This window comes from Capra hircus, chromosome 5 (genome assembly GCF_001704415.2).
Source record: "Capra hircus breed San Clemente chromosome 5, ASM170441v1, whole genome shotgun sequence".
Lineage (NCBI taxonomy): Eukaryota > Metazoa > Chordata > Mammalia > Artiodactyla > Bovidae > Capra > Capra hircus.
Genome location: NC_030812.1, coordinates 56,394,666 through 56,417,489, shown reverse-complemented (window position 1 = coordinate 56,417,489; position 22,824 = coordinate 56,394,666). Strand labels below are relative to the sequence as shown.

Below are 22,824 nucleotides of genomic sequence, written 5' to 3'. Positions count from 1 at the left end.
AGTCCAGAGCCTCTGGGTCCTGGGCGTTAGTCTCATTACCATCCAGTCACATAACCCCACACAACCAGTCCACACCACATATAACCAAAAGATCAGGAGCTGCAGAACAATCCTTCACCCAAAATCACCTCCTGTTTTGTTGCATCACTCCTGTTACTCTCATAGGGCCTCTGGGCCTTTACACTTGCTTGGCGGTCTTCTATATACACTTATCCTGTGCTCCCCAGAGACTGTTAAATGAACCATGGCACTGGGGTAGACAAGAACTTAGAACCTTTCTACCTCAATAAACTATCACTGTCCTTGACCCAAGGGCAGAGAGGAACTGACCTACACCCCAGATGAACAGTCCTTTTATCTCCTTACATAGAAGTAACAAAGTTCAGAGGTCTCAGTACCATCTAAGCCAGGTTTAGCTAGATCCCATTGATAAAGAACCTAGTTTATAGCTTGAGCTTGGAAAGAGAGAAAGAAAAGTCATTTTCTCTTGCCAGGTTTCTTTATACTTAGCTTTACACCTACCAAGCAATGATTCTTTGGCATGGGGATCAGATCCTAGGAAAGAACTTCATAAATAGTGCCCCAGAGCAGCACTGAACTTAGCTATCTCCTCGGTGACTTCAAAGCTCCACTGATCAATACCTGCTCCCAATTTAGCATCTCACAGAGGATTTCCTCCTAACCCTAGAATAGTTTGACCTGGTTTCTTCTCTCTGGTTAATCATCCACAGAGACTAGCCTGCAGACCAGAGGACTGAACTCCAGTGCCCCAACAGACAGAAGGCATTCTTAGGGTGAGGCTACCAAAGGGATATTACTGAGTGGCCATGAGGGTAACCTGTTCTGGAACTCTCATGATGAGAGGAAGGGTGGGGAACAATAATGCTTACAGTGTCCTGGAGCCTAGTGTCATGAGGCCTTTATGGACTTGTTAGGAGAAACACACTGACTGAAACTGCCCACCCTGGCCAGGCACCGCAGTAACTATTTGCGTGAGTTATTTTATGACAGGAGGTCCTACTAAGGAACATGGAACTAATAAGCCACCACCAACCAGAAGAGTTCAGAAAGGTTCAGAGGAGACACCACATGCCCTACCCCCTCCCAGAATCCTTCTTGCTGGCATCCATCTTGGCTGAGCAATGCGTGTGCCACCAAGATGAACCCTGAGTCAGAATGATTGCCCAAAGACAAGCCAGAAACTAACCCTGTCACTATAAAACCCGAGACTTTGAGCCACATGGCAGAGCAGTTCTCCTGGGTTCCCTTACCCTACTGCTCTCCACCCAGGTGCCCATTCCCAATACAGTCTCTTGCTTTGTCAGCATGTGTGTCTCCTCAGACAATTCATTTCTGAATATTAGACAAGAGACACTTTTCAGGCCCTGGAAACAGTCCACCTTCCTGCAACAGACTTATTTTGAGGTTGTTCAGTCCTGACATCCATTGCTATAAGATCAGTGGGAAAACCCAGGGATAAAGGGACTGAATGGTATTTTCCAAGAACTGGCTTAGAGTCTTTTCTCTGAAACTATTTGGGATCTGGGGAGGTGGGGAAAAAAGTTAAAGGAGAAGGATTAGCATGGATAAAGCAGCCAAGTGAATTATAGGACCAAATACAGCTAAGTGTTTGAAAAAACTGGAGAGGACAAGGGAGACTGAGAATTGAGGTCATCTTGACCTTGGGAATGACCTCTTTAAAATGGACAAGGGCAATAGTGCCCTCTGGTGGCCAAGGATAAGTAGAAGAATGCGCCCTAAAAATTCATCAGTAAACCAAACTGCAGAAAAACATCTACTTCAGCTTCATTGACTATGCTAAAGCCTTTGACTGTGTGGATCACAACAAACTGTGGAAAATTCTTTAAGATATGGGAATACCAGAACACCTTACCTGCCTCCTGAGAAATCTGTATGCAGGTTAAGAAGCAACAGTTAGGACCAGACATAGAACAGACTGGTTCCAAATTGGAAAGGACTATGTCAAGGCTGTATATTGTCATCCTGCTTATTTAACTTATATGCAGAGGACATCATGAGAAACACTGAACTGGATAAAGCACAAGCTGGAATCAAGATTGCAGGGAGAAATATCAACAACCTCAGATATGAAGATGACACCACCCTCATGGCAGAACGCAGAGGATCTAAAGAGCCTCTTGATGAAAGGGGAAAAGGGGAGTGAAAAAGTTGGCTTAAAACTCAACATTCAAAAAGCTAAGATCATGGCATCCAGTCCCATCACTTCATGGAAAATAGATGAGAAACAATGGAAACAGTGACAGACTTTATTTTCTTGGGCTCCAAAAATCCCTGCAAATGGTGACTGTAGCCATGAAATTAAAAGATGTTTCCTCCTTGGAAGAAAAGCTGTGACAAACCTAGACAGCATATTAAAAAGCAGAGACATTACTTTATCAACAAAGGTCTGTATAGTCAAAGCTATGGTTTTTCCAGTAGTCACTTATGGATGTGAGAGGTGGACCATAAAGAAATCTGAGCGCTGAAGAATCGATGCTTTTGAACTGTGGTGTTGAAGACTCTTGAAAGTCCCTCAAGAGTCTGCAAGGAGATCCAACCAGTCCATCCTAAAGGAACTCAGGCCTGAATATTCATTGGTAGGACTGATGCTGAAGCTGAAACTCCAATACTTTGGCCACCTGATGGGAAGAACTGACTCATTGGAAAAGACCCTGATGCTGGGAAAGATTGAAGGCAGGAGAAGGGACAACAGACGATGAGATGGTCGGATGGCATCACTGACTCAATGGACGAGTTTGAGCAAGCTCTAGGAATTGGTGATGGACAGGGAAGCCTGGTGTGCTACAGTGCATAGGGTCGCAAAGAGTTGGACATGACTGACCAACTGAACTGAACTGAAACTAAACTCCTTTATTTAACAGGTAATAACTAAAATTTGTTGAGTACTTACTATTTCCAGATACTGTGTAAATGTGGTACATGCATTACCTTAATTGATCCTCACAACTCTAAGGGATGTAGGTAATAGTAGCATCTTTACATAGGAGGAACCCAAGGTTTAGATAAAGTATCCCACTCGGGATCATAGCTTATAATTGGCATTGCTGGAATTCAGACCTAGGTTGGCCTCACTCCAGAAGCTGTATTGTAACTACTAAGCTGTATTGTTTATATGATGATGACTGTATATTATCAGCTGCAACTTAGGAAGGGGACTTTGAGTCATTGTTAACTGTCTCTTGGGCACATTAGCTCAGTGATATGTTTAAAGATATTTTATTTTATTTTTTTAATTTTTTTTTAAAAGATATTTTAAAAGATAAGAACTATAGGGAATTCCCTGGGGTTCAGTAATTAGGACTCCACACTTCCAATGGAGGGGGCAGAGGTTTGATCCCTGGTTGGGGAACCAAACAAACAAAAAGATAGAGAACTATAGTCTCATCCATCCTGTAAAACCGCTGTACACTCATACCTGAAATATATGATAAATGACCTTCCCAACAGGTAATAAAGGTAGGAGAGACAAACATTTAGCACCTAAAAAGACGAGGGGGATAGAATGGGCTTCTTACAAGGAATAATCAGGCTGGAAAAAGGCTGAAAAGTGGGTACAGTGCTTTTTTCACTGTACATTATTAGATTCAGAGGCCTTGCATTCAAACTTGAAGGTAGTTTTCAAACAAATAAAAGAAGTACTGCTTTAGAGAGCCACTGGGGACTATATGAAGACTCCACTGGCCTAAGCATAAGGTGATCACTGGGGATGAAGCCTTGGCTACCGCACCCCTTTGAGCTTGTTTTCTGCATCTGCAAAATGGGAGTGATATCTAGTAGTTCTCAGAGTTATAAAGATTAAATAAGTGTGTTATGTGAGTAAAATGTTTCTTTTTCCCTTATTATTCATTTTTGTCTTATATTTAAAGGATTTTTGTTCCTGCTTAGAATGCTTTTACAGCAAAAAAAAATCCTCTAAAACATAGATTTTCACATAATACATTTTCCTAGTCACCCTGGATCTCATTAAACACTGTCTTTGGGAATTCCCTGGCAGTCCAGTCACTGCCAAGTGCCTGAGTTTGGTTGGGGAGCTAAAACTCGATCAGTTCAGTTCAGTTCAGTCGCTCAGTCATGTCCAACTCTTTGCGACCCCATGGACTGCAGTATGCCAGGCTTCCCTGTCCATCACCAACTCCCGGAGCTTACTCAAACTCATGTCCATTGAGTCGGTGATGCCATCCAACCATCTCATCCTCTGTCGTCCCCTTCTCCTCCTGCCTTCAATCTTTCCCAGCATCAGGGTCTTTTCAAATGAATCAGTTCTTCGTATCAGGTGGCCAAAGTACTAGAGTTTCAGCTTCAGCATCAGTCCTTGCAACGAACATTCAGGACTGATTTCCGTTAGGATGGACTGGTTAGATCTCCCTGCTGTCCAAGGGGCTCTCAAGAGTCTTCTTAAAATCCCGTAAGCTTCACCAAACCAAAAACAAAAGAAACAAGGCTATCACACTGTCTTTGGGAATGTTTCATTAAATGCTAACATTTTTCTGATAAACTCATTTAGAAGGCATGTACACTTTAGGGTGTAACCATATATACGAGGTTGAGTATGAAAGTGAAAAGTCAAAGTGTGAGGCACTCAATCGTGTCCAGCTATTTTTGCGACCCCCTGGACTGTAGCCTACCAGGTTCCTCTGTCCATGGAATTCTCCAGGCAAGAATACTGGAATGGGTTGCCATTTCCTTCTCCAGGGGATCTTTCCAACCCAGGGATCAAACCCCAGTCTTCTACATTGCAGGCAGATTGTTTACTGTTTGAGCCACCAGGGAAGGCCAGGGTTGAGTATATGCTCTACCAAATACTAGGCTAGAATAATTTTAGTAGCCTCCAGAAAGGTTCAGAAAAATTCATGGATTCCTTGTGTTAACCTGTGGTATGAATTGAGAGATTAGCAAAATATATCCTCCTAACCTTCTGAGGATCAAGTCAAGGATGATAACGTCCACTCTTTCCTATATAAGACACATGCCTGTGTCCCAGTGGCAAAAACTCTTGGTCTGGAACATTCTTAACAGCTGTACCTTGACAAACTAATGAGGCACATCACAAGTTACTTGTTTTATTTATTTAAATTTGTAAATATCTTTTGTGTGTAAATTAGAAGAGTTTTGAGTTCCCCATAAGAGTACTCTCACTTATGTTTCTGAGAAACTTTCTGGTGGAAGAGTAAGAACTTTTCAGACTGCAAGCAGATGATGGACAGAATCCTGGGTATACCCATAGGGGAATGAAGCATGTGAACATTATTCACCTGCATCACAGAAGACATAATGCTTAGTAGTAACAGCTGGAAAAGTGATTTGATAGGATACATTTCTTACGACTGATGAGAGAGTTAGCACTTGACCCTGAATTTAGTTGTCAACTAGTACAGGGTGCTTGCTCTGAGCTAGTTAGATTTCATAGGGATTTCTGGTACAAGAAAGCTTTGCTGAACATATTCATTCCATGTGCCAGGCTTAGTGCAAGGTATGAAGAGGGGAAAAAAAGAATTAACACAGAAGCTACTTCACAGCTATATTAGATCAGTTGACACTTGGGAACATTAGCTTATAGATTTGGTTTTGCCACTAAATACAGAACTTGAGGACCTGTGGTTTCTGTGGGCCTCCGTTTCTTTATCTGTAAAATCAGTTACTTCATCTGCAGAAGTGAACCTGCAAGATGACCTTGGGGGTATCTATGACCTCCAAGGGCCCTTAGATTCTAAAGTGCTTAGTTTAAAAAGTCTTTGAAATGGGGCCTTCCCTGGTGGTCTAGTGGCTAAGACTCTGCGATCCCAATGCTAGGTACCCAGTTTCAATCCCTGGTCAGGGAACTAGATCCCACATGCTGCAAGTAAAAGTTCCCCCAACTAAGACCCTGCACAGCCAATAAATAATTTTTTTAAAGTCTTTGAAATGTAATAAACCTTAGTAACAGGTGTTTCTCCCTGGGACAGATGTTCCATTCCAAACCCTGAGACAGCCACACTTCAGGATCAGGGTGTTTTAGAAGCTCCTCAAAGAAGTATCCTTTACATTTTCATCTTGTGTCCCAGGACAGAATCTCTACGCACAGAAAGTGTGTGTAGTCCACACTGTAGTGTTCTTATAGTCTACATTGGCCATAACTAGGGATGGAGATGACATGTTGCTGTTGGCATGGAATCTGAAAGCAAGACCTTTCCTTCAATAACATTCCTTACCTCATCTCTCCCTATCTGACAAAGCCCTTACTTGTCAGCTGAGATGATCACATCCTTTTGCCCTTTCCTGTCTGCTCTTGCTGATCCCTCCATCTGGAAGGGTACAGAGGGTAAAAAAATCCATTTCCTTCAGGACTGCGCTCTATCTTATATTTCATCAGTATGAATACAACTAATTTCTAGAATCCTATACTACCATGAATGCATGCATGCATGCTAAGTCCCTTCAGTCATGTCCAGCTCTTTGTGACCCCATGGACTGTAGCCCGCCGGGCTCCTCTGTCCATGGGATTCTCCAGGCAAGAATACTGGAGTGGGTTGCCATGCCCTTCTCCAGGAGATCTTCCCAACCCAGGGATTGAACCCACATCTCCTGCACTGTAGGTGGATTCTTTACCGCTGAGCCACCAGGGAAGCCCTGTGCTACTATACACTTATTCATGTTCCCTAGCTTATGCAGAGAGTTTCCTCTTCTCACAATAATTAGACTCTAAACACATTATATTGAGGAAGCACAGAATAAATGCTTATCTAGTTTGTTAGTCCATCAGGAACTTCAGATGACAAAAGAATTATGGTTCAGGCTCCTTCTACCTTCAGTTCAGTTCAGTTCAGTCACTCAGTCATGTCCAACTCTGTGACCCCATAAACCGCAGCACACTGGGCCTCCCTATCCATCACCAACTCCTGGAGTTCACCTAAACCCATGTCCATTGAGTCTGTGATGCCATCCTACCATCTCATTCTCTGCTGTCCCCCTCTCCTCCTGCCCTTCTACCTTAGCACTATACAATTCCCAAAGCTTTTCCTTTCCTTCCCTTTTTTTCTTCCTGTCTGGAATCTCCTATTTTCAAGCCTAATGTAAGGGCCTAATTCTGGGCATGAAAAGACAACACAGTTCATACTTTTGGTTTCATATTTTTTCAGTTCATTTCAGTAAAAACATAATATAAAAGGCATTGCTACCCTCTTCCCCTCCTGGGGGTGATCCATCAAGCTTGTCAGTCTGAGCCGCTCCAGTGGTTCACAGCTCATCATGCGATATGTGCAGGGCATGGTCACATAGATCTGCAAATAGCACATGACAGTTTCAAAGAAAATGCCACTCTCACGCTGATATATGCCACTATCAAGAAAATACCCCAAAACAAATTGACATACACCGACCGCCATTTTTCAGATCATAGGCTTTTTTTTTTTTTTGCCACACCTCGAGGCATGTGGGGTCTTAATTCCTGACGAGGGATCCAACCCATGCCCCCGGCAGTGGAAGTGCAGAGTCCTAACCACTGGCCCACCAGGGAATTCCCCCACCCCCCAGCATAGACTTTAAAATGACAAACTCTCCCATCATCCTCTCACCCCTATGTATCTCAGGTGAGGGAGCCACAAATTCTGAAAGCTGACAGGAAGAGAATGGAGAGGATCGACCCAAGTCCCTAAGCCGTAAGTAACTCTGAAGCTAACTTCATAGATTAGGCTGGAGGAGGAGGTGTTGGGGGGTGCTGGAGGACAGGGAGTGGGACACACACTGGAGAACGTGCCAGGTTCCACAGGGATGTGAGGACAGGAGGTAAAGAGACAGCAGCTTACCTGTTCGCTTACTGCAAAGTTTGTCTTTAACATTGTCAGCCTCTCGGGAAAAGAATTCAATGAGTTCATCCTCGTACTCCTCCACAATGCTCTCACACTGTCAACCCAAGGGAGAAAGGAGTGAGAGAAGCCAGCAAGGGGAAGCCTCTGGTCTCCACCTTCAGAGAGGAGGAGAAGGACATGAACCTAACTTTCCACTTGGGCTCTCCAATAACTCCCCTAATTTTCAAGAACCAGCTACCCATTCCCATAGCTCACCGCGAACTTGAGGGTGCCGCTGATGTCTGAATCAATTCGAATGCCCTGTAGGTCCAGTTCACTGGATTCTCCATTCCGGCCCACGACACGTACATAGTTCTTGCGGTGCGTGGAAGGGTCGATCTGTTCCCCATACTCCTTCATCCGGTCGCATACCTCCTCTAGCAGCTCTGTGAGGTGGGCCTCTGAGCGAGCATAAGGCACCTAGAAATGTCCTCAGCCTTGGGTCATATTCTTCTACCTCTGTACATTAATAATTCATACCCTTACTTTTCCTTCCAAATCTAGCTTGATCAACCTTCTCTAAAAAGCCTTCTCTAATTTAAAACCATTATGATTTGTGTAATTCTTAAGTCCTAGTGGCTCAGCAGTAAAGAATCTGCCTGCCAATGCAGAAGACCTGGGTTCAATCCCTGGGTCGGGAAGATTCCCTGGAGAAGTAAATGGCAACCTACTCCAGTATTCTTGCCTGGGAAATCCCATGGACAGAGGAGCCTGGAGGGCCACAGTCCATGGGGTCGCAAAGAGTCAGGTACAACTTAGCAACTAAAGAACAAAGTTCATTCAAATATGTGATCTTATTTTACCTCATTATACAAGCCTAAAAAATAAAATAGGTATCTTTCCAAATTATAGATAAATGACCTCTTTGATTAACCCTGGTCACTATGTGTTCTCTTCCTTTGAATTTCTTTAATTCTTATGGCTGTAAGGTTATTATTATTATTATTTTTTTGGTATTAAAATGAGGCTAATACCTGCTCTTAAAATGAGAGCATCAGACAGTTGCATGCACGCTAAGTTGTTTCAGTCAGATAGTATAGGCTTTGAAAATAACTATTAAAGCATTTCAAAAGCATCATAACCTTAACATTTCCCAAATACTCACTAGGTACAGCTTTCTGTCTGTGTGTATTATGTTTTCTACTAAAACAAATTTCCTAAATATATAGATAAGACCTATATATATATATATTTTTTTTGAATGAATGAATGTATGTATACCATACTGTCATAGTGAAAACACAAGTCACATGGATTAAGGATATGGAAAAGGGGGCTGATATGGAAAGGTTCTGTCTGCTAACAACTTCTACAACTTCTACAAAGTATTAGGATTTCTGGGGTATTAGGGAGCCAGGGAAGCAAATGTATGGGATACAAGCCTTCAGCCTCTTCCAAATGAAACAGCCCAATCTTTTAGATATCTCATTAGTTGAGTTCTCATTCAAAGTTAGAGTGAGCTATTTGGGGGAACAGTCAAATTACCTCCACCACTGACTGGCTGCCGTCTGGATTGATTCGGAAAGAGCCCATCTGAATGGTCTTCTTGGGATCCACCTGGGCAATTTCCCACTCAAGTTCATCCACCAGAGCCCTGCAAGCTGATGCAAGGGGGGAGGGGGAGAAAGGAATCAACCTGGGGCTTCCACTCATCCTTCTCCCAGGCCTTGGATCCCATCCTCTCCGAGGCTCTATCTTCCCCATCCCACCCTGCTTCCTCCCATTTCTTCTTCTGTGCCTTTACCTCCACAGTGTAGATCCTGGCTCCTCCGGGCCCAGGCAGTTCCCAACAGGGCCCCCAGAAGCAGGGCCAGCCAACCCCAGCCTTTCATCTTTGACGCAATGGGGTTGCTCCACCTGGGTTTGAAGCATAGGTGTGAGACGCCTACTCCATTCCCCCGCCCCGCCCCGCCCCGCCCGCCACGACACCCAGTCAGCCTCTAATCCCCGCCACCACCACCCCTCCCCATACCTCATCCTAAACCTACAAAGGCCTCAGTGTGATCTGACTCTACTTTCCAGGAAATGGCCTGGACACAAAGGGGCTCCTCTGTTCCGGCGCTCGATGTCCCGGAGGCCCCGGGGCAGTGGGTGAGAGAGTGAGCTTGGGACTTGGGTCTTAGTTCCAGATACTACGTCGACAGGTGAGCCCTCAGATGTTGTTACTTAAGCTGTGGCTGCCTAGGATCACAGGGCTATGTGGCAGCCATGGGTTGGTGGCTGGGATTAAGCAAGGACGACAGGCACAGAGGAGCTGCTGGCAAGGAGAGTAGCTGATTCTGGCTAAGAGGTAGCGAGGTGGCTTGCTGGCGAGAAGAGCACTCAATAACTAGGACCTATTTGGACCCAGCACCGAAGATTGCTGCATCCCCACCTCCATCCTATAAGCTATTCCTCCGTGCGCACCAGCCCCTTTTGTAAAGACCCCACCACTGCCTTCGCTCCAGTCCAACCCCGACCCTCAGTGCCACTCGGATCCATCCCACCTCTGCTCCCAGGGCCGCCGCCGTGGCCCAGGCACTGGAAGACAGCCGAACTCTCACTTTAGCTCCCGACCCTAGCACCTGGCTGCGGGAGAGCGGGGCTGTCCAGGCTTCTCCAGAGCGCTCCTGCGCGCTCCAGACACGGGGTGCCCCGGTGACTGCCTGAGCCAGCTCCTCGAGTCCTAAATGGATTCCTAAGCAGGGCTCAGAAGCGCTACAGTACGCATCCCACACCGGAGACCGACCCCAAACCCGCCCCTCCAAACTCTCGCGCGAACAGGCAGCTTAGGAGTGGCTCCCAGACAGCAAGGACCCCGGTGGATCGCAGGACCCAGACTTGCGTGGCGAGGAGCTCCACGTGACCATCAGAGGTCGGCCGAAGAATAGGAGTGGCTTGAAGCAGGGTCAGAGCCTGACGTCGTGCGCGGAGGCGGTCAGGCTCACACACGCCAATCTAGGTGGGCTCGGACCTTCTAAAAGAAAGGTATGCGGCTAGCCAGTGAGAATCTCTGGTTTTAATACCCGGGAAACTACATCTCCCAGGAAGCACCACATCACCACACTGATACTTTGTTAGTAGCTACAGGTTTTATGGTTCCTGGGACCTGTAGTTTGTCAGTTTCTCCAACTCACGTTTTACACAAAACGGGGAAACCATACTGTACCTCTTAAAAGAATCCGACCCTAGGGTTCTAGGCAGCGACACCAAAGGCCTAACTGCCCAGGAATGACATACTTCTTCAATATCCTGAATTTTGGACTTGAGAATTTTATCTTCATTTCTGGGTGAGACTTTGACTTAGTTTTTTCCAGTTGTAATATTGGGTTTCCAAAAGAGTTCCTTTGGTTTTTTTCATGTAAGATGTCTGTAGTAGTGCTTGGAAGTGAAAGTGAAGTCGCTCAGTCGTGTCCGACTCTTTGCTACCCTATGGGCAGTAGCCTGCACCAGGCTCCTACATCCGTGGGATTTTCTAGGCAAGAGTACTGGAGTGGGTTGCCATTTCCTGCTTAGTTGTCTTTAACTTCATTCGAAGCAATTTTGTTAGATTGTAGTGTGACAGTTGTCATATCAGCATGCACTAAAAATACTTAGCTTAGCAAAATTGGTAAATTTTTGTAGCCATTTTACTATTTAAGATGAAAGAAAAAAGCAACATTTTTGGCATATTGCTTTATTATTTCAAGAAAGAAAAAAATGCAACTGAAATGCAAAAAGATGTGTGTTGTGTATGGAGAAGTCGCTGTGATTGATGAAATGTGTCAAAAGTGGTTTGCAAAGATCTCGGCTGGAGACTTCTTGCTGGAGGATGCTCCACGGTTGGGTAGGCCAGTTGAGGTTGATAGCAATCAATCAAGACATTGAGAACAATCAATGTTATACCCCGAGGGAAGACAGCTGACAAACTCAAAATATCCAAATCAGTGAAGAGATTTTTTAACAGAATCCAAATCAGACGTTGAAAATAATTTGCACCAGCTTGGTTATGTTCTGTTGTTTGGTTTCCACATGTGTTAAGTGGAAACAAAACAAAACAAAACATCACCTTCTTGGCTGTATTTCCACATGCGATTCTCTACTAACCCTAACGAAAACATTCAGTATTCTTTATTTTGGCCACACTTGGAGGCATGCAGAACTTCCCTGGCCAGGGATCGAACCTGTGCCCCTTGCAGTGGGAGCACAGTCTTACCCTCTGGACCACGAGGGAAGTTCCAAAACCTTGTTTTTACAACAAATTGTGATGAGCAATGAAAAGTGAATACTGTACAATAACGTGACACAAAAAAGATCATAGCACAAGCAAAATGAATCACCACCAACTACACCAAAGGCTGGTGTATACAAAGAAGGTGAAGTTGTGTGGGATGGGGAGTTCTCTATTATGAGCTCCTTCCAGAAAACCAAACAATTCCAACAAGTACTGCTCCCAGTTAGACCAACTGACAGCAGCACTCAATGAAGTATCCTGAATTAACAGAAAAAACATAGTCTTCCATTAGGATAATGCAAGGCTTTGATGACCAGGCAAAAACTGTTCCAGCTTGGCTGGGAAGTTCCAATGCATCTGTTGTATTCACCAGACATTGCACCTTCGGATTTCCATTATTTTGGTCTTCACAAAATTCTCTTAGTGAAAAAAATTTCAATTCTCTGGAAGATTGTACAAGGCACCTGGAACAGTTCTTTGCTCAAAAAGATGAAAAGTTTTGGGAAAATGGAATTATGGAGTTGCTTGAAAAATGGCAGAAGGTAGTGAAACAAAATGGTGGATATGCTGTTCAACCAAGTTACTGGTGAAAATGAAAAATGTGTCCTTTATTTTTACTCAAAAGCTGAAGGAATTTCTTGGCCAACCCAATAAAAAGCCAACAAAGGAGAGGAGGCTGAAGTCAGAGAACCCCACGTGCAGATATTTTCTAATGAAATAGATGACACTCAATAATATTTTTGTTTTTATTTTACAAAACATGCAATTTAAAACAGAATTTTAAAAAAATAGCAAGAAAACAAAACTTGGGACAGGAAAGTGGATGGAAGACAAATGTTTCTCAGCTGTCAGCAGGAGTGAAGCCAGCAGCCAAGCTTTGTCTAGGACCCAAAGGCCCTTTTGGCAATGATGATGTTGGCAACACTGGTTTGCTGGGACCACCAGACTCTATATGTTGGCCCCTCTGGTCAACCCTCAAGCAGCCACACTTAGGCTAGGTCTTGAGTTACTGTTGTATCCTATCAGTGTCCAGGACTTCAGTAGGAACTGAGCGTTTTGGTTCCAGGAGCTTCTTTACCTGTGTATTAATTACCCAGGATAATTATTAAGAACACGAATTACTTTCCATCTGGGTCAATTCTAGGCTGTTTCTGGCCCACTATTTTGCAAAAGATGAAAAAGTAACCTGGCTCCTAGACCTTTTGCAACAATCCTGCTGCATTCCAGTTCTATTAATAGCACCATCTGTAGACCCTGAGCAAGTCCAGTTCTGGAAGTAGACAGGGTATAGCCAACTTGGGAGCTCATCTCCCAGTTCTGGGGCACAGAACACTAAAGGGAGGGAGCTGTTCGTTGGGAGAGCGTGAGGTCAGAGTGCCAGCACTGAAGAGAAGACAGCTGCACCTGTCAGAGACAAAACCAAGAGCAGTGACTCCTAAGGCGAGTCAGGAGAAAAAGCACCTGGACACTTCCTATGAAGGAACAATGCAGGATAAAAGAAGGCATGGACCTCCCCCAAACTTTTTAGAATTGGGAAAGAGAAGGTTAGGACCAATAGAGAGCTTCAACAATAAAACCGATTTCTGATTTCACTGAATAAGGAATAAGTGCTTTGTAAACCGTTAAGTGCTTTCTATAACAAACAGAAGGCTAGGGTGGTACTGTGTTAACATAACCATTGTTCTTATTTGGCAAAGGAAAAAAATGGCAATCCACTCTAGTATTCTTGCCTGAGAATCCCATGGACAGAGGAGCCTGGCAGGCTACAGTCCATGGGATTGAAATGAGTTGGACATGACTGAACGACTTCACTTTCACTTTCATTGTTCTTATTATGGTGGCTATAATCTTCACAACCCACCCAGACCAATTTCCCCTGTCCCATCCCAGGCCTTACTCTTGGGACTTGTCTGGCCCTCAGGCTCAGGCACCTTCCAGTCCATCTTTCGACCTTTCTCGTAAAGGCCCTTGAGAACTTTGTGGAAGGACTCAGGTTCAGTGCCATTTTTGCTTAGCTCCAGATACTTTCGGTAAAGCTGAAGGGCTGTGCGGGCATCCTCAATACTGTCATGGGTCTCCCCTTGAATCTTCAGGTCTAGGGGAAGCAGAGGTGGAATAGTTTGGGACCTAGCAAAGGAAGGTAAGAACATGTCCTCTACTTACATCCCCACTATCAATAAACAACAAAAAATCCCTGACTTCCCTTAAGGGGAAAGAGCCAAACACCATCCCTAGTGCACAAAAGGAATACTGAAGCTAATTAAATACACCTGTAACTCTCACCAATAATTCAGGGTTATCCCTATTCCCCTTGGCCTCTCACACATTTTCATGCCCTTGCTGCACATAAGGATGTACAAGGTAGAGGAACTCACCTAGAAAGTACCAAGCAAGGAATCGCAGGGAAATCATTCGTTTCCGGGGCATGTGAAATAGATAAACAGTGTCAAGGACTTGGTCCTTGGGCACCTGCCAGGGATAAAAGAGTGGGAGACTGAACGCAGGGGATCCATAATTTCCCATTTTCCCAAAACACAATATACCCTGGGGAGCCCACACAAAGAAAGACTCTTAAAAGAGCCCTGCACGAACCATGAGGTTGATGACCCGGAAGTCCTTTTGGAGACCGTGACCCACAAACTTGACTCCAATGTCTATGAGAAAACGAAGCTTTAAGTAGGTAGACTTTAGAGTTGTGAGGTGCTTAGAGGAAATCTTGGCATCAAGGTCTCCTGGCTTTATCCCTGAGTACTGAGTCAAGTAATCCACCACCTAGGGATACAGAAAAGGTCAAGTCACACAAGAAGCGAAATGCACAGTTCTCCCTGCCATTCGTCCCCAGGTTCTAGGGCCTTCTGTAAAAGCACAGGGTCTGTCACATTTGCACATTCACATCCTAATACCTGCTCCTGGGTAGAGATGTAGTCATCAATGAAGGGGATACCCTCATTGGGTCCCTGGCCCCTAACGCAGGTAATCCTCGCCACTGACATCTGGCTTGGCTTGATGGTAGACTTGGTGCCATCGCTGCGCAGCTCTGCTTCTTCCTATATAAGAGTTCATAAGGAAACCAGAGAAATGCTTGTGACTCCTGATATCCCCAGAGTTATGTCCTAACACCCCACTCTTTTGGTCTTGGTTACCTCATTAAGGGTGACAAACTCAGCGTCCAGGCCCACCAAGTCCCCAACCTGTGGCATCTCATTCAGCATCAGGGGAATAAAAGTAGTATGTGTTTTCCGCTGCTTCCGTGCTAATGAGGCTTCAGCCAGCAGAACATTTGCCTCAATAGGATTCTTAACTGGAGGGGAGAATCCAGAAGACAGATGGCTGCGGAGAGGGAAGTAACCAGGGGAGGGAAACCAGAGTGGCTGACTACAGACTGGGTCTACACTGTGATCCCAATAATCGAAGGATGTGACTAAAAAGATCATGTCTGATGAACAGAACAGGCCAACGAACAGGTCAAATCAGAAAATTATCAAGAAATATGCTAAAGAAAAAAAAAAAAAACAAAGGAGTGAGATTTTCACTTTGGACTTTACTGTAGAAAATCCAGAATTAAAAAAAAAGAAAAAAGAAAGTCCAGAATAATATAGTTTATTACCACACACACACAAAAGAAGAGAACCTTACTTGGAGATAAGCTCAAAATCAACTTTAGCCATTTTCAGATATCACCCTTCATCACCTCTTCCCATTACACCCTCAGGATCCCCAGCTTCTAAATTTAAGGCCTGATGAGCAGAATCACTCTACTGTCCCTGAAAATATTAACACTGGTTGCCAATCCTAATAAGCTGTTTTCCAGATCTCTTCCTGAAGATGAATCTTATTGCTCACACCCTTGGGTCTATGCTATACTACTTACTGTTCAGGTTGTATTTGGAATTAAGATTCCTTTTGATGTAATAAAGGATAGCAGGCACTTTCCAATTCATGTCAAACTGCACAGCTTCATGCTATAAAAGAAAAAGCACCTAACGGTCGACATATACACCTTTCTTCCCCTTTATCCCAAGTCAGAGAGAAGACAGGACTCAGGTGCTATATTTAGCTTTGCTAATGCTTTTTACTATTGAGGACCCATCCCTCCCTCCTGAATCTGCCTGGCATTCTCTTGGGTACTGAGGATGAGGATGCCAGGGAAAGGGGAGATGCAAGGGGGAATGGAATGTGTTACAACTAACCTTATCGATAGGTTCAATGAGAAAGTCGTTGAAGAGATACCACTGCTGGTGGGTAACACCCTGTGGAGAGACAGAGGATGCCACAGAGATGGCTAGAGCATTCTGGCTCAGACTCAGGATAAGGACAGAACTGGGATTCCCCTGTGGCTACCACCAGGAATATCCCTGCCCTGTATTACCTCACTCACCTCCTTGCGCTGGTGGTAGGTCTCTCCAACTTTGATGTGAGCCACCAGGCTGCCCCCTGTGCGTGAGTCCAGGATGTGTACCACAGTTGCCATCAGGTCATACACATAGACACCATGCTCCTCCTCTGCCCTGGCTGGGCCCCACTGTGAGGGGGGTACCCAGGCTGCTAAGCTAAGTTTAAGGGTGGGGAAGGAAGGGGAATGGGGATAGAGGACAGGGAGCTTGGGGGATGGGGATAGGAGACCAGGGTGGGTTCTTTCCATCCTAGCCCAACTATGATTCCCAGCACTGAACTGAGTCACTCTAGAAAAGCCCATAGCTGGTGAATACGAGGCCTTATTCTCTTTTTTCCCCTATACTAAGTTCCACCTTTCCCTTGCCCTGCTTCTGTCCCATCTCTCCCTTTTGTTTTTTGGTCGTGCCGCAAGGCTGATGGGATTTTAGTTCCCTGACCAGGGAATTGAACCCAGGGCCCCGGCAGTGAGAGCACTGAGTCCTAACCACTGGACCACCAGGGAATTTCCCAACCTTCTTTCCCTTATTCCCCCTCCTCTTCCCAGTTTTTCAACAACCTGCATCTCAGCCCCATCAGTCCAATTGCAAACATCCAGCCCTTTGTTCTTGGTCATCTTCATTTGAATGGAGAAAGGAAGCCAGACATTCTTCAACTCCTCAATGGAGGGACACATCAGCATGCCCTCTGGACTGCCTAGTTCCTTCCTATCAGGACAGGAGAATTGGAAATTTGTTCTAAGGAGATCTGATCAGTGACAAGAGGGGCCACTGGGTAGTTCAATCCTTTGACCACTCTACAGACAATACCTACCAATCAGCCAGAGCAAACTCCTTATTCTTGGAGATTTCCCCACTATGCTTCTTTATTGCCATCTTGAAGGCAACCTACACACAAGGAGAAAACATATGGAGGTTAAAAGAGGGAGAAAACTAAAAAGTTCTCCTAGAGCCCTATTTCCAACCTAAGTCCTGACCTCAGCCTGCATCCTCCAGAAATCAGCTTCTTTCAAACTGTTCACCTCACAGTTGATGACAAGAATATCTGGCAGATGGCGGATGTTGCGGGTCTGGATCTGAGAGAATGAAACAAACAAGGAATGGCAGGAGGCCCACAGGGAAAGAAACCTGGACAGGAACAGTTTAGGCCTGGATCTGCTTCCTCCAGCTGGGGTTCTTCCCACCCACTAGAGCTCTCTAATGGCGGTGCTGACTTAGTCTGTCCTGGATGAGACCACAGCTGAGTCCCCCATGTGGCAGGACTCTGGCCCAGGGCAAGTACCCACTCACCGTGGGCTGGTACTTTTCACAGTTGTCACACCAGGCCTGTGTATTCTGCTCCAGGCAGATGCTTCGCTTCAACACCTGAGCAAAGTCACAGTTCTTCCCGGTTTTATCTGAGGGGAAACTGGATGCTTCACTCCAGGTCCTCCCTATCCCCATCGTGAGCCCCCCAACACCCTTCTCCTTGATGTTTCAGGACACCTGGGGGAGCACCCCCCACCCCAGCTGCAGGGTATACCACTGTTGCTACCCTCAGGGTAAGAGAGCGTGAAGAGCAGTGTGGATGAGGCTCGCACGGTCTCACTGCCACAGCGGCAGAGGCTGCAGTTTTCCATCTCACAGCTGAACAGCTGCCCAATGACAGAGTCCCCCGATGAGCAAAAGCTGCTAAGAGTGGACAGGGCAAGATATGCACACTGAGGGAGTCAGGACACCCTTTTAGTCACAGAGGGGCCTGCCATGGTGGCTTTAACCTTTCCATACCTGCCTCCAGCGCCTCGGTAAGCCTGGGGTACTTCCAGCTCCTGCAAATCTTGATGAAGTTGCGTGAGAATGAAGCGGTTCCACCTCTGAATGAGCCTGGCCAGGTTGCCCTTGCCCGAAGCCTCATCTGAGTCAGCCAAAATCAGACCAAGGGCTGAGGCCTCAGGAATGGTGCGGAATGCTCGAAGAAAATTACTGCCCTGGAATCCAGGAAGTATGTTGGTGGAAAAGGGTTATTTCCTCTTCTGTGATTACTGGCAAGAGTGATGACCCTGCCTACTATCCCCCTCCTTTCCCCTTTTAGTGTCCCAGGTTTCCGGGTACTGACCTGACAGGGGTCGCCTCGGGAGAGGTCCAACATGTGGAAGAGGAAGCCCAGCTCGCAGGCCAGGCAGAACTCCTTCTGGCAAAGGTGGTTCTGGATTAGACAACGCACAGGCTCCAGGAAATAGAGCACCTGGAGGGAAGAGCAGGAGATCTGATGCGGACAACTGGCACAGGGAGAAAGTGCGGCGGGAAGGCTAAGAGATGGTGGAGAACACAAAGCACGAGTCCACTGAAGCGGAGCTCGTGGGGGACATGCAGGCTGCGGGGCAAGAAAGAATGGTAGAGGAGACTAAAGTGGACTTGGCCACTTGGTTAGGGAGACCTGGAAAAAGAGGGGTTCAGGGGCCCAGAGAGAAGAAAAGCAGTAGCCATCTTCCAGTCGCGGGAATACCCAGCCTTACCTGGATCATGCAGTTACAGTAGGCATTGGGGATGTGGGGCTCCAATCCAGCAAACAGCGTCTTATTGTAGTGCTTGAAGTCGAAGTCCTCCAGCCCTAGCTTGGAGTATTTGATGGTCACCTGAGGCAGAAACAGTCTGAGCAAGATGAAGATGTCCTCAGAGGCCCCCTAAATCTTTGCAGTAACCATGACCTTCTCCCAGACCCTTCCCAAGTCCAGAGTGATAGGCAAAGGCTTCTTCAGTCCTTTCTCCGATGACCCCCTTCCCAGGAACCTGTCCCCACATCCCAGAGGGCCCCTTCCTTGGTATCCCCCAGCACCTTGCGGTACTTCTTAGAGACCATGTGGAGATGTGGCTCCTCTTCCCGCCCTATTGGTGACTCAGTGACCTGGCTGAAGTTGTCAAATTCACTGTCAGACTCCTTGAGTCGGTAAGGAATCTAGGGTTTTTAAAAAGAGGTACCCTTGTTGGATGTATAATGATCATTGGTCCCTCCTACCTTTTATTCCAACACTGAAGCAATCACCAAATCCCGAACCTAATAATTCCATGGGGTTTTCAGCATCCACTGCTGCCTTTTCATTCCCACTGCCATCACCCTACCTCATCGCAGCTGGACAATGCCGATGCTTCCACAGTGGGTCCCCCAGCCCCATCCACTCAGTCCAGCACACCGCCACCGAGCTAACCCCCCAGCACGGCCTTTTTGGTGCATCACTTCCGCTGTACACTGGTACGCACAAGGTTTCACAACCGGGCCCTTTCCAAGCTTCATTTCTCATTGATTCCCAATACTAACAGCCGGTCCAACATGGTCCCTGTCAGTTAGACCTCCTGAGACCTCTACTTACACCCTTCTCTCATCCTGAAAGGCTCCCATTACTATCTACTTACCCGTCTTTCATCCTTCCAGCTCAACACCCACCTCGTGGAATATGCCCTTTCTGACCAGTCTAGCCCAGAATACCCTTTTTTCTCTTAACAGCTCTGGCAGTGACTGCTTCTAACATTCCTTTAGCATTTAATGATAGAGCATAAATAACTTCTGCCATGGATAGGTCTTATCTTCAACAACCAAATACTAAACTTCTAAAGAGCAAGGACCCTATCTTCTATGTATCTGAACCCTAACACCTAGTATAATACCTTCAATTCAGTAGGCTTCAAAAACCTTTGTTGAAAAAAAAAAAACCCTTTGCTGACCAACTAAAAACAAAAACTAGGGAGAATTACTAAAGACAAAGGAGAAACACCAATGGGCTCGGGCGGGAGCTGACCCTCTCCCCTCTGAACAAACCTGATTTCGCAGCCTGGTGCGGGGATTGGGTGCATAGCCAATGAAGCCCACCTTCTTCATGGTGCGCAGAATCTCTGCATCCACAGGGGGTGCTCGCCTATAATGTAGTATAGTTCTAGGGCTTGAAGGCTGTGGGGTCTGCCCATCCAATTCCCAATCCCCAAGGGACCAGAAAATAAAAATACTAAGAGTAGACAGAAATCAGGAAAGAAGTAGAATAATAACAGGGCTTGCCAAGACTCCTGGTATCTTGGCCCTTTCCCCCTCCCTCCTTTTGGCCCAGATGTGAGGTACAACCTGGGAGCTGGAGCAGAGTTGGCAGCAGGCCAATCAGAGAGAAGCGTGTCAGCGGTCAGCGGGACAGGGATGAGGGAAAGAGGCAGTAGGTCCTGGCTCCAGTCCAGAGGCGGCAGTGAGTCCACGAGACAGGGCAAAGCAAACTCGGTCTCACGGGAGTACGGGTTGAAGGAAGGCTCAGGGGAATCAGTCCAGAGGTGCACGCAGCCCTCAGAATCCCCAAAAGCGAGGGCCTGCTTGCTGGCTGACACGTCAAACGTCATCAGCAGAGGTCCCACAGGATTCACATGAAAGATGTCTGCTGGGTTGGCCAGGCCTGTGGGCTCACAAAACTGGCACTGCCCTAGGAGGGAGGAGGAAGCCCACTGAGCCCTGGAAGGTGAAAGGGAGCCATCTTGTTATGCCCTTCCTACCCTCTTCCCCTGGTATCAAGAAAAGATGGGCCCCAAATCCATGCCTAGAGATAAGAGGAAACACCATCTGGTGCCTCCCATAAATCACAAGGAGGTTTGCTACCCACTGGAGGCCAGTTCTCTAGTTGTCTGCCTGCTCTACCTGTATTTTTTGCATATGTGTTCTTCACACCCAGGGAGAAAATAAAAGCTCTAATCTCTTACCAAACCTAAGTGAGACCCTGAGACCCCTTAGAAAGGTTACTTTTTCCCCAGCAAAGAAATTTCAGGGAGTACACTCCTTCTCACTCCTAGACCCCCTTTTTCACTCATCGACTCTTATCCATCCTATATCCCCTTCATACCTGACTGGGAGATGATAGCAAGACGAGAAGTATATGTAGGGATGAAGCGTAAGAAGGCAGGATCCACGTGAACCTGAAGTGGTGTGATGGCACGCATCATGCGTAGATCATAAACTTTGAGGAAACGGTCACAGGCAAGACCAGTAAGGCGGCTGGAGAAGCCACAGGTGGCCAGCAGGTTGCCATGCACATCAAAATCCGACAGGCTCCCTGAGAAGGCATCAAACTCATGTTCCACCTTAAAAGTACGGAGATCTCGCAGAGAAACCTGAAGAAGAGAGATCTTCGTTATCTGCCAACACTGTTATCAGGAACAGGACCCACCATCTACCTAACCCTGTGAGGTTCCTGCCAAAAGAACTAAGGCTCTACAATGTGTGTGCGCTAAGTCACTGCAGTCATGCCCAACTCTTTGTAACCCTATGGACTACAGCCTGCCAGGCTCCTCTGTCCATGGGATTCTCCAGGCAAGAATACTGGCGTAGGCTACCATGCCCTCATCCAGGGGATCTTCCTGACCCAGGGATCGAACCCACATCTCTTCTGTCTCCTGCACTGGCAGGCAGGTTCTAGCGCCACAATACAGGCAATTGAAGCACACAAAAAGCAGAAAGAGAAGCCAAGAGCTGGAAGGGACCCCAAAGAGAACTCGTTTACCCTTTGCCTCTAAGATACACCATTTACCACTGAAAATATCAGGCTCAAAGATAATCTCATAGTATAACATGGCTGAGCAGGAACTCAATTCACTCCACCCACCTCCCCAACTACTGAGCCCCAGAATTGAGTAAAAGACAGAGCCCAACCACATATCTGGTGAAACAGAGCCCCAAGGTGGGAGGAAAAATGGAACTTAGTCATTCACCTTGCCAGATGTGTGGCCACAGAAGAAGAAGCGATTCGTCTGTCTCATGATAGTGACTCCAGGTGTCTCAACTGCATACTGTGAGGGAAGCGGGAGAAACCGTGAGAATGATTCTTCCCACAGACCAAAGGAACAGAAAGGTCACATGCGCATCATAGGCATTTCCAGTTTATACTGCCCCCAATAACCTCAGGCCCTGCCTGCGTCCCGCTTGCACCTTCTGAGTCTCCTGGACAGTGTTCAGGTCAATCTCTAGTATGTGGTTCTGCAGCCCACCAATGAGCAGAGTGCTGCTGTCTGTCAGCAACAGGCTGTGCATGTCTTCACTCTCATCCAGCCTGTGGGAGATGAAAAGTTCAGGGGCCAGAGTTGCCAAAGTTTCCAATCCTTTACCCTTCCCACTCTGTGAGGGATCCCCTTCCCCAGTCCAGAGGTAAGAAGCTACTTACAGGTAATCAAATATAATGAGGCCTCCTCGGGCCATATACTTGAGGTTGTTCTTGGTAAGAAAAAGGATACCATTCTCCAGGCTCTGGATCTGGCGGATGTCATCACTGCCATTGACCTGAAATGATGAGTAGCGCTCCAAAGTTGGGCCGAAAAATGATGTGGCATGGCCCTGCAGTGGACAAAAAGATGAGAGACAACCTGAGTGGAGCGGCAA

General features: G+C 46.4%; 3 protein-coding genes across 15 annotated transcripts in view; 1 reads left to right on the top strand and 2 right to left on the bottom strand.

The window, feature by feature from the left end:
- Positions 7,133-10,763, bottom strand: CNPY2 (canopy FGF signaling regulator 2). 3 transcript variants are annotated; one of them, XM_005680355.3, is made up of 6 exons: positions 10,352-10,763; positions 9,610-9,722; positions 9,351-9,466; positions 8,082-8,285; positions 7,824-7,920; positions 7,133-7,298 (listed from the first exon to the last, which is right to left on the bottom strand). In XM_005680355.3, exons 2-6 carry the CDS (start codon positions 9,695-9,697, stop codon positions 7,255-7,257), a joined length of 549 nt encoding a protein of 182 aa, XP_005680412.1. In that variant the 5' UTR covers positions 9,698-9,722; positions 10,352-10,763; the 3' UTR covers positions 7,133-7,254. The 3 variants fall into 3 exon arrangements, with proteins under 3 accessions (XP_005680412.1, XP_013819408.1, XP_005680413.1); XM_013963954.2 differs by having other exon boundaries at positions 10,627-10,721; XM_005680356.3 differs by having other exon boundaries at positions 10,594-10,701.
- The window catches only part of IL23A (interleukin 23 subunit alpha), a 24,670-nt gene continuing 9,397 nt past the window's right edge, over positions 7,552-22,824 (top strand). The window contains exon 1 of the mRNA XM_018048070.1: positions 7,552-7,676. The gene's annotated coding sequence lies outside the window, so the exon portion shown is untranslated. The remainder of the gene's footprint in view (positions 7,677-22,824) is intronic.
- PAN2 (PAN2 poly(A) specific ribonuclease subunit) overlaps positions 12,771-22,824 on the bottom strand; it is a 13,991-nt gene continuing 3,937 nt past the window's right edge. For 2 of the 11 annotated variants that reach the window (XM_005680350.3, XM_018048067.1), the window contains 24 exons: positions 22,610-22,779; positions 22,378-22,498; positions 22,161-22,238; positions 21,296-21,563; positions 20,539-20,881; positions 20,242-20,338; positions 19,264-19,383; positions 18,944-19,063; positions 18,544-18,672; positions 18,216-18,415; positions 17,971-18,119; positions 17,739-17,845; positions 17,426-17,524; positions 17,263-17,336; positions 17,009-17,156; positions 16,427-16,579; positions 16,248-16,307; positions 15,929-16,019; positions 15,201-15,358; positions 14,961-15,104; positions 14,650-14,829; positions 14,433-14,526; positions 13,955-14,152; positions 12,790-13,461 (listed from right to left, as the gene is read on the bottom strand). In XM_005680350.3, coding sequence (XP_005680407.1) covers positions 13,427-13,461; positions 13,955-14,152; positions 14,433-14,526; positions 14,650-14,829; positions 14,961-15,104; positions 15,201-15,358; positions 15,929-16,019; positions 16,248-16,307; positions 16,427-16,579; positions 17,009-17,156; positions 17,263-17,336; positions 17,426-17,524; positions 17,739-17,845; positions 17,971-18,119; positions 18,216-18,415; positions 18,544-18,672; positions 18,944-19,063; positions 19,264-19,383; positions 20,242-20,338; positions 20,539-20,881; positions 21,296-21,563; positions 22,161-22,238; positions 22,378-22,498; positions 22,610-22,779 — 3,336 coding nt within the window. In that variant the 3' untranslated portion in view covers positions 12,790-13,426. Of the gene's footprint in view, positions 13,462-13,954; positions 14,185-14,432; positions 14,527-14,649; positions 14,830-14,960; positions 15,105-15,200; positions 15,388-15,928; positions 16,020-16,247; positions 16,308-16,426; positions 16,580-17,008; positions 17,157-17,262; positions 17,337-17,425; positions 17,525-17,738; positions 17,846-17,970; positions 18,120-18,215; positions 18,416-18,543; positions 18,673-18,943; positions 19,064-19,263; positions 19,384-20,241; positions 20,339-20,538; positions 20,882-21,295; positions 21,564-22,160; positions 22,239-22,377; positions 22,499-22,609; positions 22,780-22,824 lie in introns of those variants that run through there. The other 9 variants (XM_005680353.3, XM_005680351.3, XM_013963940.2 and 6 more) reach the window with 9 other exon arrangements.